The sequence below is a fragment of the Condylura cristata genome, unplaced genomic scaffold, assembly GCF_000260355.1.
Source record: "Condylura cristata isolate star-nosed mole 26May11 unplaced genomic scaffold, ConCri1.0 scaffold00014, whole genome shotgun sequence".
NCBI classification, from domain to species: domain Eukaryota; kingdom Metazoa; phylum Chordata; class Mammalia; order Eulipotyphla; family Talpidae; genus Condylura; species Condylura cristata.
Genome location: NW_004567115.1, coordinates 24,813,715 through 24,828,101, shown reverse-complemented (window position 1 = coordinate 24,828,101; position 14,387 = coordinate 24,813,715). Strand labels below are relative to the sequence as shown.

General features: G+C 34.0%; 1 protein-coding gene across 1 annotated transcript in view; it reads right to left on the bottom strand.

Moving 5' to 3' along the window:
- The window catches only part of LOC101622659 (disintegrin and metalloproteinase domain-containing protein 18-like), a 38,941-nt gene that overhangs the window by 13,386 nt on the left and 11,168 nt on the right, over positions 1–14,387 (bottom strand). The window contains exons 4-10 of the mRNA XM_012724781.1: positions 13,472–13,548; positions 12,862–13,039; positions 9,386–9,451; positions 6,643–6,714; positions 5,464–5,630; positions 4,306–4,387; positions 2,535–2,671 (exon numbers count right to left, since the gene is read on the bottom strand). Of these exons, the coding sequence (XP_012580235.1) occupies positions 2,535–2,671; positions 4,306–4,387; positions 5,464–5,630; positions 6,643–6,714; positions 9,386–9,451; positions 12,862–13,039; positions 13,472–13,548 (779 nt within the window). The remainder of the gene's footprint in view (positions 1–2,534; positions 2,672–4,305; positions 4,388–5,463; positions 5,631–6,642; positions 6,715–9,385; positions 9,452–12,861; positions 13,040–13,471; positions 13,549–14,387) is intronic.

Genomic DNA, 14,387 nt, shown 5'->3' with positions numbered 1-14,387 from the left:
TTTTTTTTTTTTTTTTTTTTTTGTAGACCTTTTCTTCTGGCTCCTTAGCCAACCCCCACAGCTAGCCTCCCTGCGGCCCACCTGTCACTTTTTGTAGTTTGGATGCCCCAGGATTCTTCCACAGCCTCCAAACTTCCTCTCCTTTTTCTCTCCTCCTGGGCAGTGTGCTGGCTTTGTGGGTGAGGGTAGGGAGCAGGTGGGAGGATTGCTGGGCACTGATTCTCATTTCTTCCTTGTCCAGTTTTTTTTTTTTAACTTTTACTTTTATGTCATTCGTCATGTTGTGCATTTTTCATCTCAGTTGTAATCCCCATGGGCCTCCCACCACCAATTCACCTGTGCACCATCGCCATAGTCCCATGCACTCTTCTACTCCAGTTTTGATTCTACTCCCTTCTCCATCCCCATAGGTCTCTGGTTTATAGATGATCACTGGTTTTCATGTTTACTTATTACAGTTGCTTTTTCTTCCCTGCTCCCTTACGCACTTTGTCCTGTTTATTGTGGACATTTTTTGATTTCTCTTTTTCTTCATCGTCCCTCTTCCATGCACAACACCAGGAATTCTCCGCCACTTCTCCCTATTAATTCACCTGGGAGCATCTGGTTTCTCATTCCTTTGACAAATTTTCACAACTCTTTGAACACATCTTTATTGTCAGACACAAGGTGTTCCAGGCTCTACTTAGCCTTCCTATCAGTCACTTCTTCAAGGTACTCTGGCAGTTCCTATTAATGGAGAACAGTATTTATAAAGCATAATATGGGTGATACATGTGCTGCCTTTTTAAGGACAGAATCCAAGTCACACCAGCATCTAAAGAAATGTTCACAGTCACTTTGTTCTCACATGCAAGCTGCTGTGTCCCCGACAGTTTTAGCTTCCACAGTGCCATGGACATATTGCTAGTTCAGTCTCAAATCTTGATTCGAGCACTGAATGATTCCTGAAATCTGTAAGATTTCTGGAGACCCCATTGTGTCCCATTTATTACCTGTGATACAATCACGTACACCAAACAGGTCTTATTTTGTCAGTGTATTGGCCACACCTGTTAGTATTTTGGATCTGTCCCTGTCTGAGGAACTTGTGGAATGTTCTTTTGCTTTTATGCTAGTTTTCTTAGTTTTCCTCTATTCTGTGAGATTATTGTGGGAAGTTAAAAATACATTGCTATGCTTTAATCCTTTGATTTCTGTCCTCTCCCTTATTCTTAATACACATCCTTCCCTAGTTAATACTTCATCCTATGTTATTCAAATATTTCGTCTTTCTCTTCCTTCTCATTCCATGTCACTCCTTTTCCTTTAATTACTCAACTTGCAAATAACTGGTGTACATAAGTAACCTCTGAAAAGGTCTTTTTAGCTTGTTTCTAGATAATCTGTTAATGGCTTTCATTCCATCACTATGCTGATGGGTCATACATTTTAAGAGCTTTTCCCCTTTGAGATTCAGACTTGCACTTATATAACTTGCACTTAACACTAAAGGATTACTCTGAATATCATATTGAATATGTGCTCAATATTTACTTACCATTCATTTTTCTCCTTTCCAAAAATATATGCCTTTTCAGAGGTTGAGATAGCCATAAACCTTTAAATGAGTCTTGACATGTCTTCTTCTTATTCTCAATAAAATATTGCAGCTATTGTGAGAATTACCACCTCTCAATATCTCAGCATCATTCTTTTTGATATATATTATTCAATTTGCAATATATTTTAATTATTCATACTGCATACTCCAATTTAAATGTCTCATTTATCACAAAATCCTAACACACATCTTGATTTTAATATACAGGATTTCTTCCTTTGACTCATTGTATTTTACTTTCCCTTACAACTGTGACTAAAATTTTCTTCTCATTATCCCAACTCATTCTTTTTCATTCTTTTTTCTTCTCCCATTCTCTATATTCCAGTCTATATAGAACTTCTCATGCATGTTTCCACCTGAGGATCACTTTATTTGCTGACCTTGAAAAGTTCTGAGAGGCTCTTTGCTTGACCAAATGTATTCCTTCTTTTTAGATCTGAGCATAATTGTTATCTCAGAGAAACCTTACTAGGCCATTCATCAGAAAGTTTATTCTCCTCATATGTTTCCTATTATTCCCTTTGACATCTATTATAAGCTGAATGTTTTGGTATTTTATGTCAATTTTTAAAAATTTTCTGTCTCATATACCAACATAAAAAATAGAGGACAACCTATATTGTTAATCAGTTATAAGAATAAATAAAACAACACTTTGAGATATTGTAGAAATGCTTTATATACTTCTAGGACAAATAAATTAATTTCACCCCTAGACGCTAGTGAATCATAAAAAAAAATTATCAACATCCATTTTGTCTATACAGTAAGACTGAATATAGAACTATTAGATTCACTTTAATAAGTTTTCAATAAGCATATAAGTATTAGATAGCAATATTCTTACCAAGTTACATATTAATATTTATACATCAAGGAATGCAACAAGTATTTCCCAAGGTTAAGATTTTCCAAAATAACACCTTACATTGCCTCAGGATTCATTATGCATATACTTCCTGGACAGTCACAATTATAGATGTCATCATATGTTAAGCCCAAATTGACTCCAAGCAACTGTGCCATAACAACTGAAAATGCCTCTGAAGTTATCATCTTTGGGTACTAAACAGAAAAAAACAGAACTGTCTTTTAAGTTATTCTTTATTCTTTAATTTAAAAAAATCATATATCTAAATGAGATCACAATATACTTTTGTATGAATATGGAAAAAATTAAGTAAATTTTGTTATTCCTTTGAGGTATTTTTATGCACAGAATTTACATATGTAACAACTAAGACTAATGTCACATGTTTTATGATCTACTTACTTAAATTCCAATAAAGTTAATTTTGGTTTGAGCGGAATAAGCACTGCTTCAGTAACTATATAACTTGTCAAGTAAACACATGGAAAGAAATACACAGATTGTTAAAGGGTTGATTAATAATAAGTTTTGATTTCAGAAGTAGTTTAAGAGCATCAAAATAAATTTTTTCAAGCAGAATACTATATACCTTGTGCATAGTGTTTATTTTGTGTAACAAAATAAAAATTTGGAATATGATGAAGTCAACAAGACACAAACCTTGCACTCAAATATCTCTATAGTTTTACCTTTTTCAGGAAACTATATAGTTGGATTCAAGCAGTATGGAGTATTTTCAGACTGATTTTTTTCACTAACCATTATGCATTTAAGTTTCTTCCAGGTCTTTCATGGCATGAAGTTTCATTTTTTTAAATCACTAAATAATATCCCATTGCATAAATTTGCTTTAGTTTGTTTATCCGTTCACTTCTTAGAGGATAAGATTATCCTCTAAGATTATCCTCTATCTTTGGAAATTGTGAATAAGGATAATATGAACACTGATGTGCATGCTTTGAGTAGACAAAATTTTTTAACATTTAGGTAAATGTCAGAGAAAACACTGGACATCTGATAGGGATATCCTAAGTTTTATAACAAATTGCCAACTGTATTCCAAAGTGACTATACCATTTTATATTTCCACCTACAATGAATAAAAAGAATTCCTGTTGCTCCACATCTCACAGCATTTGGCAATTTCTATGTTTTGCACTTCTAGTGTGATCCTGAACAGAATTGGTGAAGTACATTTTTTTTCTATTTTTGAACTTCATGGAAGTATTTAGTCTCTCAATATTAAGTAGAATGTTAGTTGCTGGTTTTTAGCAAACGTTCTTTCTCAAGTTGAAGAAGTTTTATTTCTTACTTACTAAAACATTTAAATATAAATGGCATTGAATACTGACAATCTTTCTTCTGCTTCTATTGCTAGTATCTTATGATTTTTCCCCCTCTGGCCTACTTGATTTATTAAATTAAGTGCTTTTTAAATCAGTAACTAGATACATATCTGAAGGAAATCCCAAGTATAACTACTAAAGGGAGATATAAGTATTAGAAAAAGAAACTCTAGAACTGAACAATATAATAAATAAGCTAAACTATACCATGAAAGTCTTCAAAAACAAACTTGATGAGGCAGAAGGAAGAAACATACTTAAAAATAGCAAGGATGGCAAATTCTTTGTTGTAAACTTTACCACAATAAAAAAAAAGAACTTTAAAAGTTGTTACATTTAAGTTTCAAAATCTAAAAAGAGAACATCTTATAAACACTTGTCAAAATAGCATGGTACATGGAATATATGTATTTTTGTTCCTTGAGGTGGACATTAGTTTTCAAAATATGATAAAATTACTTACAAGATGGTAAAATACATACCAGAGCAATTCCTGCTGCAAACTTTGGATCACACACTTTTCCATGATAGATTGTTCCCACATGACTAGGATCATCCCTATAACTAAATAATAATTGTTTTCTTGTGGATAAATGCACTTAAATTATTAATAAGTCAATGAACTTTTAGAATTAAACTTCTCAATAATTTTGTTTTATTTCAAATATAATGATTACATTTCATGTATAATGCTTTCAGTAATTTTTTCATTTGGGTAATATCCCACAGTACCTGCAGCATTAAGTTTCAAAGACTACTTTATATGATACATAGCACAGAAACCAGCAGTACCTAATCCTTCAAAAAAAATTTATAACCATTGTTGAAACTATTGTATGAATATGATTCCAATGTAAAAAGTCAGAATTGCTTACTACAATCATTTATGAAGAGTAAGTAGTGCTTAAAATGTATAAAAAATGTAGACTTGTAGATAGAGAAAGTGTAGACAGACATGAAGAGATAGAATACGTACTAGGTTCACTCAAAAAGAAAGGCAGGGTATAGAAACTTTCCTGACACCTTTCACTCCATCATACAAGTTGCTCCTGAATCTGCAAACCTGAACTTAGATTCCAACTACCATAGATTTATAAATATATGTCATAATGCCTAAGGTCTTCAAAATTGTGCGCTTATTTTTCTACCTAAAATACTCAAAACATTAAAACAAAAATCTATGTAACTCTTGAAATACATAAAGCAAGTAATTAGCTCCATCTTGTATCAAAAATCCAGGTTGATATAAGAAAGTATATTTTCTAATATATCCAGTTTTATATTAAATCATTGCTATTTATTAACTAACTTACACTATTTAACATCAAAATGATGGCTTGATTATTTAACTTAGAAAGTATTTGAAACCATAGCATTTCTGTTTATCCCAAGACTTTTCATTCTATTCCAGATAATTACATTTTCTATAGGTAAACAGTCCACTCTGAAAATAAGAATCCCCCATTACTTAGTATCTTACATTGTATTCAGACTTTTAGTATTGGAATTCACCAACACAATATTCATACAATCATTTTCAGGTGTCTTTTTATTACAAATAATACATTTTATATATCATTTTGATGGCCAGTATATAAAAAAATTGTTAAACTCTATATCAATGCACATAAAATACTTACATTAATAAGTATGCCATATGATTGGACTTTTGAAACAAAACCTTTTCTTTCCATGACACAAATCTTCGTAGCACTTCATCAGCAGGCCCATCAGATAATATCTTATTTTTATGAGACCAGATCTCCAAGGAAGATAGCATAACAGTCATATTAAGCTGGGAAAACATCTGAAACCAAAGAATAAGTAAAATGCAGTTTTAGGTAATTAAAATATAATATTATATATTTTTATGCATAAAGTTATATATTCAAGTTGTATTTATTGGATATGAACTCTACCAGTAGATGAAACTAGTTGGTAGCCCTTTTTCATAAAATGCAAATGTATTTACATGAGCATTTTTACAATGTTAAGAGAAAAGTTTTTAAAATACATTAACATATAGTAGAAATGATTTCTCCTGTTTGATAGGGTGTCTTGCACTTTAATGCTAATTTCTTCCACTGTGCTGAAACATTTTGCTTTTATGTAATTCCATTTGTTTATTTCTGCTTTTTTCTTCTTTCAGTTGCAGTTTATTCCTCAAAGACATCTTTGAACCCAATGTTATGGAATGTTTTGCATTTGTTTTCTTGTATGTATTTCATGGTTTCAGGTTTTATAGCCAAGTCTTTGTTTCATTTTGAGTTAATTTTCAAGTATCATGTGAGATACTTTTCATTTGACTGTCCAGTTTCCCAATTAACATTTGTTGAAAAGACTTTCCTTTCTCCGTGCATGTTTCTGGTTCCTTTGTCATATCAGCTGTCCATAAAAGTGTGGGTTTATTTCTGGGCTCTCAATTCTATTTCATTTATCAGTCAATTTTTTTTAATGTCATACTGTTTTTATTACTATTGTGTTGTTTTCTGGTTTGCAGACTATAACAGTAAGGAAAATAAGTCAGAAGAAAGCCACATGCCAGATAATTTCACTCTTAAGTACACTATAAAGACAGAAGACAGAGGAAGAGATAAAACCAAACCAAAATAAATCCTTGAAATATGATTTGCAGAATTAAGGCTGACAGGACAGGGTAAGAGTGGAGGGTATCCTATGGACTATGGTGGATGGTTATTGGTGCCTTCCTGGGTATGGTGTAATATGTACCTAAAGAGTTATGAATCTATTCCCCTAAACAGTTAAGAGTATGGGAACAATTATTTTAAGTCAACACATAAAATATGTAACATACTTACAGAGTTGATAAGACTAAAGATATGGATAATTTTCTCAGTTGCAACTGTCACTTCAGCGCCCATATAATTATACTGAAAGACAATTTTATTTCTTAATCACTTGTGAAAATTACTCAAGTAACATATCTTAAATGGATAAAAAATGGAGTGTTAAAATAATGTAGTACTCAGTGAAAAGGAAAAAAATAAAATTTATCAAGTACTTATTAAGTTTTAAGTATGAACCTTTTTTATTTTTTAACATTTTCTTTACCTCACCCTAATGATTGTTTACATCTCTATGTAAGACTGTTGACCCTAAATTAATAAGATTGTTTCTAATACATTGCTATATCATCAGATCCCTGCATATATTATTTTTTTGTTATGTTATTTTTTTTGTTCCTGCTTACATTTAACTATAACCTAAGCTACATTTTCTTATGCTTCTTTCTTCAGTTAAAATAAACAACCAGTTACTTAGAATCTTCATCTTTAAATGGTTTATATGCCACTTCCTATCAGATATCTTCTAGGAGCCCACTCCTGTCTTAGTTCCTCTGATATGACCTTTACTATGTTTTGCAATTTTTTTTTACAAATTATCTGAGGGCGGCCCTCTCTGGTGGCGCAGCTGGTTAAAGCACAGCACTAAGAAGCTAAAGCCACTTCAGCATGAGTTCACATATCCCCACCTGCCCCGGAGGTGACCACGTGGCGTGGCAGACCTCTCCTGACCCACCCGCTGCTCCCCTCAGCAGTGTACTTTGACGATCTGCCTGTTCTGCTCCCCACTCTGTCTCTGGTGAAACCTCTCACGGCCCCTGTACCTCTGGCCTGTACCCCAGTTCTGTATGCAAAAATAAATAAACCTTTAAAAAAATTATCTGAGGGCTTTTCTGAAATATATGATACATACAGATTTACTTCCGTATTCATATTTGGCTCTTGATTTGCTTTTCACGTATTTGGCTTTGCAAAGGACCACCTTCACTCATACCAAGCATGCTGCATTGTGTAAATACGTGATATGCTGCATTGGTTACACACAGAGAAATAGCAAACTACAGTCTTTAAAGATTTAAAGAGCTAGAAGGGTACTATTTCTCTATATTAAAGAATTCTATTGACTTTATTTTCTACAAGATGATCCTTTGCAAGACTGAATATATGAAAAGTTGAGAGCAAAAATAGGACTATGAAAGTGAATCCATTTGTATCAGTAAGCACAATCAATAGAGCAAACACTAGGTCATGAAAAATAGTATTAAAAAGTATCCACAGTGGTGCCCTCCCTGATGGCACAACAGGTTAGGACACAGCACTGCAAGTTGGCCACTAAAGGGCCCTTCAGAGTGAGCAGGATCCCTGGACCCGAAATGATCCACATCTCGTCTCGCCCACTGCTCCCCTCAGCAGTATATTTCGGTGGCTCTGCCTGTTCTGCTCCCCACTCTGTCTCTGGTGAATCCTTTCACCACCACCCCCCCACCACCTCTGATCTGTACTCCAGTTCTTGTGTGCATAAATAAATAAATCCTTAAAAATATATATAGGCAAAAACAGTTTAATCAAACTATCATAGAAATTGTCTATCATAGTAAAAGATATTTTGCAGTTTTCTTGGCTATAAATAGATGAAAAGAGAAAATGACAACACAGACAAATCAGGTCTTAAAAGATCAAGTAAAGTTTAGCTATAATATGCATATATAAAAGTTTATATAAAACAAGAATACATATATTAAATATACTTAAAATATGCTATCCAATATTTGTGAGACAGGTTTTTGACTAAATAGTATTGACCCACACTAACGACAGCAACAATTAAAACCTAAATGTCCCCAAAAGCCATTAGCTAGTAAAACAGATTAAATAATATTAAAATAATTGAACACATTAAAACTAAATTGAAACAATATATTTCATTAATATGAGGGGAGATTATAAAATGTATATATATATATCATCTTTCATGAATATTAATACTAGTATATGAATATATATACATGGGTTTATATACACATATATATAAATAGGAAAAGAATGCACATACTATATTCTGGTCATAAAAATATATGCTTTGTTATTTATTATTTATCCATCTACTCTTTGTTACTGTTTTGATAAAAACTGCATAAAGATCCAAATATTTCCATTTATGCACAAACTACAACATTATGATATTCACTGACTTTATGCAAAAATACCAGTAATTATGGGCAATGAGTTTTTTAAACTTGCTGCCCATAAAAATGTTGCTAAAGCTGACTGCATACACAAAAGCTTCCAAAACCAAGTGAGGGAGTCATGAATAGTCATTCTATTTTTATATTAAAAAAACTTTAAAGTATGAAAGCTGTAAAATAATCTTATAAAAGAACACACTTGATAACTTTTGAGCAATGAATAGATAACTTGCTTTAAAATAAAAATCAATTCAAGGAAAAGTTTCACTATTTGAGGTGGACTCAGGTAATTATCATCCAATAAATCAAAGTATAGCATGTACGCAGTCATACAAAGTTACATATTATTGCTAGGATTCTATTCTGATTTGGAAATCACTACCATAAATATTTGTTCTTTGTCAATGCAGAGGCAACTGACAACATTTCCTTGTGTCTTATTACACTGAGATATGTATTTTGAATATAGTAAAATGTACCTGTACTGTAAACAAATCTGTACATTTACTTTTCATATCATCTTTGAATTGAAACATAAAAACGAAGATATAAAGTGTTTTAGTAATACATACCAAGGCTTTATCCATAATGACTTGTATTTTCAGAATTCTTTGAATTAGTGCAACTTCAGAATTTTTCTGTGAAAAGGCCATGAATTTAAAATAAACATTAAAATATTCTCACATTGTAATTATCACAGACAGACACATAAGGTATAGATGAAATAGAGACATGACAGGTGGTAGACGGTACATACAGGTAATATACAGATGTAATAGGGAAGAGAATGAATGTCACTGCTTAGATGACTGAGATTCCAAATAAAAATTTTAACAACAAGTAAAAAGATTTTATCATATATCATAACAAGCATTAGCATCCTTAAAAATATTACTAAGAATTCATCGGTACTTTTCTAGTTATTAATTCATTAGTTTTTACAGCTATATAATTTGCCATTTTAGAAATATATCACAATTTATTCATACATTTGCCAGGTGATGGTGAATAGGATTCTTTAGATGTTAGAAATTATATATGACATTAATATGAATAACTATGTTCAGGACTGTGTGCAGCTATTTTCCAAGTATTTTTCTTAGAAAATACTTAGAAATGTCATATGTTGAGTTACATGTCAGCTGTAGGTGTGCTCAGTAGTGTGAATGTGCCAAATTTCTCCATAACGTAATGTGATAATTCTGCATTTTCAACAAGAATTATGACTGCCAGTCACACTTTTGCACTGTATCCATTCTTATTGGTCTGCATTGCTGTCTTAGGCAGTTGGAAGTTTCTTGAATAGTAATAATGTTGAATATCTGTTCACATGCTTGTGCTCCTTAATCTGGTTTCCTAACTCCCCACTAGATATTTTATGCATAAACCTGTCATTAGATAACAGCTGGGCAGGAGCGGGGATGGAGGGAAATCAAAATATGGGAGGGAAGAGAAGAAGAAATTATGGTGACGGTTCAAGGGTGTCACGGGGGTGGTAATTTTGTGAGCATTACACCTGAGAGGGGAATGAAAGAGTATATAAAAATTGTATGTAAAAAATTTTGAATAAACGTCAAAATACATTTTTTTTAAGATTTTATTTATTTAAGCGCACAGAAATGTGATACAGGCTGGAGGTGCAGGGGCGGTGAGAGGATTCACACCAGTCACAACAGAGTGGGGAGCAGAATAGGCAGACTGACAAAGTGCACTGCTGAGAGGAGCAGTGGGCAACAGGAGAGGTCCGCTGCGCCATGTGGGTCACCTCTGGAGCAGGGATCGAAATCGCATTGAAGTGGGCTTAGTTTCGCAGTGCAGCACTCCAACCCACTGTGCCACCAGGGAAGACCCAAAATATATTTTATTACAATTTGGTATGCAATTTTCTAGCATTAAAGAGATCATTCTTTAAAACGAATGTCAAGTAAGATTGTGGCAGAAAGAAAACGTCAGTCTCACCAGCTCCATATATTCACAACTAAACTGTAGCAGAGTAAATCAACAACCCCTGAAAGACAAAGACTCATGAGTACCACATATATCAGAACAAGTTCCAGCAGAAAAAGGTAAAAAGTACTGTAACTGAGCTGTGCTTGCAGCCAGACTGAGCTAGAATCACCCACGAGTAGCTCTAGTGGCTGCTATATGCAGCTTCTCTGCTGTTGTTGACTCAGAGACACCTGTATCTAGAGATTTGGCACTGCAATGGGGAAGGAGGTGCACAGAGTTGGCATGCAGGGCGGAGGGCACATGACCAGTGGATATAATGCATAGGGGTGCGGAATAACGGCTATTGGCTAGAGTCTAAGGCTCCAAACCTAGCATAGCTGGCGCCCAACCCTGTGTAGAAAGCCAGTCAGGTCAAATCACCTGTGTCTTCTCATAGAGGAGTCCACTATGAGAGCCTATGGTTGTGATGTTTGCAATATAGTTACATTTATAATTAGATATATGAAAATAATTGTAACAAATAGCTTAAAATTTCTAAGGGCACTATGCTGTCTCTACACTTTATTTTGGTCAACTTCTTGATCTTTCTACTTTAAAATATTCTAACACGATACTTTCTACAAAGGAAAAGTATATTGGAAGGAAAAGCTTACAGGAAAATAAGCTTATAAGACAATTTCAGGTATTGATACAGGGCAGCAGGGGACATTACACTGGTCACCGCCCGCTGCCCAAATACTTCACCAATTACTATCTGGGTACTTCACGTGCGCACATAATTGCAAGGCTGCTCAAAGTTCAGAGAATAACAAGGTGATTTATTTAACAAACCAGGAAAAACAAAGCATTACTGACGCCAGTAATGGCCATTTACTTTACCCAAAGTCAAGTCCAAAGACCATTTTAATGGCATCTTCCCACTACCGAGATGTGCAGCTCCTCTCCCGAACAATAGGTCATGTGTTTCAAATGGCGTCTTCCTGCCACGGTGGACAGTGGCCGCCACATTATAGGCCAGGATGCGATTCACAAACACAGCAAAGGATACAACAGGAGATGCTCCTTGGGCGGCCAAAATGCCCAGCACAGCACCAAACCAGTTCAGGACAACAGCTGTAGCAGCTGAACAAACGTCCACACACGCATTTTTGCAAAACGCCTGGCTCTAGGTCCCCGATTTCTCTGGGCTGGACTTCAACACCATGCCAGTTTGGGGGTCTCCCTTTTACTTCAGGCCACGCTTTGGCAAGATGTCTGTCTTCAGATATCCCTTTCTCTTCGCCAGGCCTAAGAAAACCTCGAAAACAACCATTTGAACAAGGCTGTACACAATGGCCTCTGTCATGTGGCCCTTTGCCCACAAAGCTCCGCAAACCCCTCATGGAGCTGCCCCCCGTGGTCCGCGCCAACAAGACAGGCACACTGCTGCAGCCCGAGCTCAGCCTTTTGCTTTCACTGCTGCGGAGAGCTTCTCTCTCCAGTGCGTCTGCGCAGCTTCTTCTCACTCACTCCTGGAGCTCTCGCGCATGCTCTCTGGAGCTCCCTTTTATACTTATTTTGTGGCTTCATCCCATTTTTAGCACCTTTCTTGGGCACTCTGTTTTTGTTGTTGTTGTTGTTGTTGTTGTTTTCCTACCAGCGAAACCCTCCAGGGGGCACCACCGGTAACAATTTACAGTCCAGCTACCAATAATCATTCCCCACTTCTAGTTTATATCACCATAGCTATGATGAATATTGAACAAACTCTCACCATTGCATAACTGCAAGTAACATTATACAGCACAATGGCACAGCTACCGGTATCAATATCATATTAGTAACATGCAAATTTAATAGCAACACAACTATGTTTATATATTTAAATACTTGCAATGAATCAACTATAAGAATTTTGATTTGGAATTATGTCTGTTTATATTTGTTATATGTACTAAATATGGTAATGTTAAACATAAAAATACATGTAACATTAATCTTTTAAAATAGAACTTGAATATATAGTAGTTTCAATTTGTTTTCCAAATATACTAAGTGCAATGTCAGTAAGATTATTAAAATTAACACAAGTGAAGATGTCATAAAAGGTGTTACTTACTTCTGATTTCACAAAAATTCTATAGGGCTTCTCTGCCAACTCAGTCCTAGGGTAATTTTCTTTTAAGTGAGGGTAATCAATTTTATTATCATTTATTTGATAAAGCATATGCTCATATGTACTTGCAAATTCCAATGGTTCGATTCCGTAACTGAAATTCTCCAACTGCAATAATCCCCTGAATGTATAAATACAAAAAAAAAAAAGAAGAAAAGAAATGGTAATAATGTAGATTTCCCACTAAGAAATGTAAATCAAGATCAAATAAAAACCATTTTATAGAAGTAAAATACAGTATCTATGATGTAGAAATTCAAAAGTACTCTTTCTATATGGCATTTAGTAATCATAGTGTTTAAGCTGGGCTAATGAATACAAATATTTGTTGTGTTAATGGGAGATTTTTTTACAAAAACATTATAACTACAACCCTGGAGTAAAGATAATAGAAAAATGATAAGAAAAAGCAAAAAAGAAAGTATACGAGAAGAAACACAATCTAAGTTTATATTCTCTTTGTGTTGACTCTACTATTCAAGAAGTTTCTAAAAAGTAAAAGTGAAGACATATTCAATGTTTTCAATCTAACATCTCTGGATTATGCCATTACCTAAGTCCCGAACAGATGCTAAGTGTCACAACAGATTCTGGAATCTCTGCAACGTATCCTTGATAAAAACAGTGGCCCTAACAAAAAATGTATAAATATATAATCATGAATAATTCATAAATAAAATTTCCATTTTATCCTTCCTTCCTAAACATCATCGGACATTGAGAGTTAGCCATTATATTATTCACCATATATTCTATTTCATTGTTGAATATATGCAATTTCTTCCTTTTGACTCCTTTCTGCATATGAATAATCACTATATCTACTCTGTTCCAAATAACTCTTGCTATAATTCTAAATATTTTGACAAACAACTTTCTTCTCTGCATCTTTTCTTAGCTACATTTTTGAGTGCTCACTTTATAACTGCTTGCTTATGTAATCAAGCTCATTAATTTAACTTCAATTTTGAACATTCCACTTGTTTTTCTAAGTTACTCAAAACTATCTTAAATGACATTTCCTCATGTTTGTTTCTCTTTGGTATTTCACTATATTTGTCTCCTTTAGTTAATATTGTCTTCTTCGTTAACTTTATTGTCATTTGTTTTTCCACATTCTCCTTTAATATTCTTTTCCAGTGAGATGCAGATTCAATTCTATTCCTTTGATAATCCTTTGTTATGAAATTTTACTATCAAACTTTCTGCCCAATTTATTGATACATTAGTAGTTTCCAGAGCATATAGCTCCATCAGAACTACTTGCTAAGTCTCTTAGCCAGTGACAGTGAAGAGTACATATTCTGTTCCATATCATGCAAAAGTCACAGCTGCCTGTCCCTACTTGACCTTACAGTAGCTAGTCCTTACAGAGGTAGAAGGCAGAGCAGATCACAACTTTTTATTCAGCAGCAGATATCAACTTAGACTCTTTAACTCCTAGACTTCCACACAGTAGCATATATGAT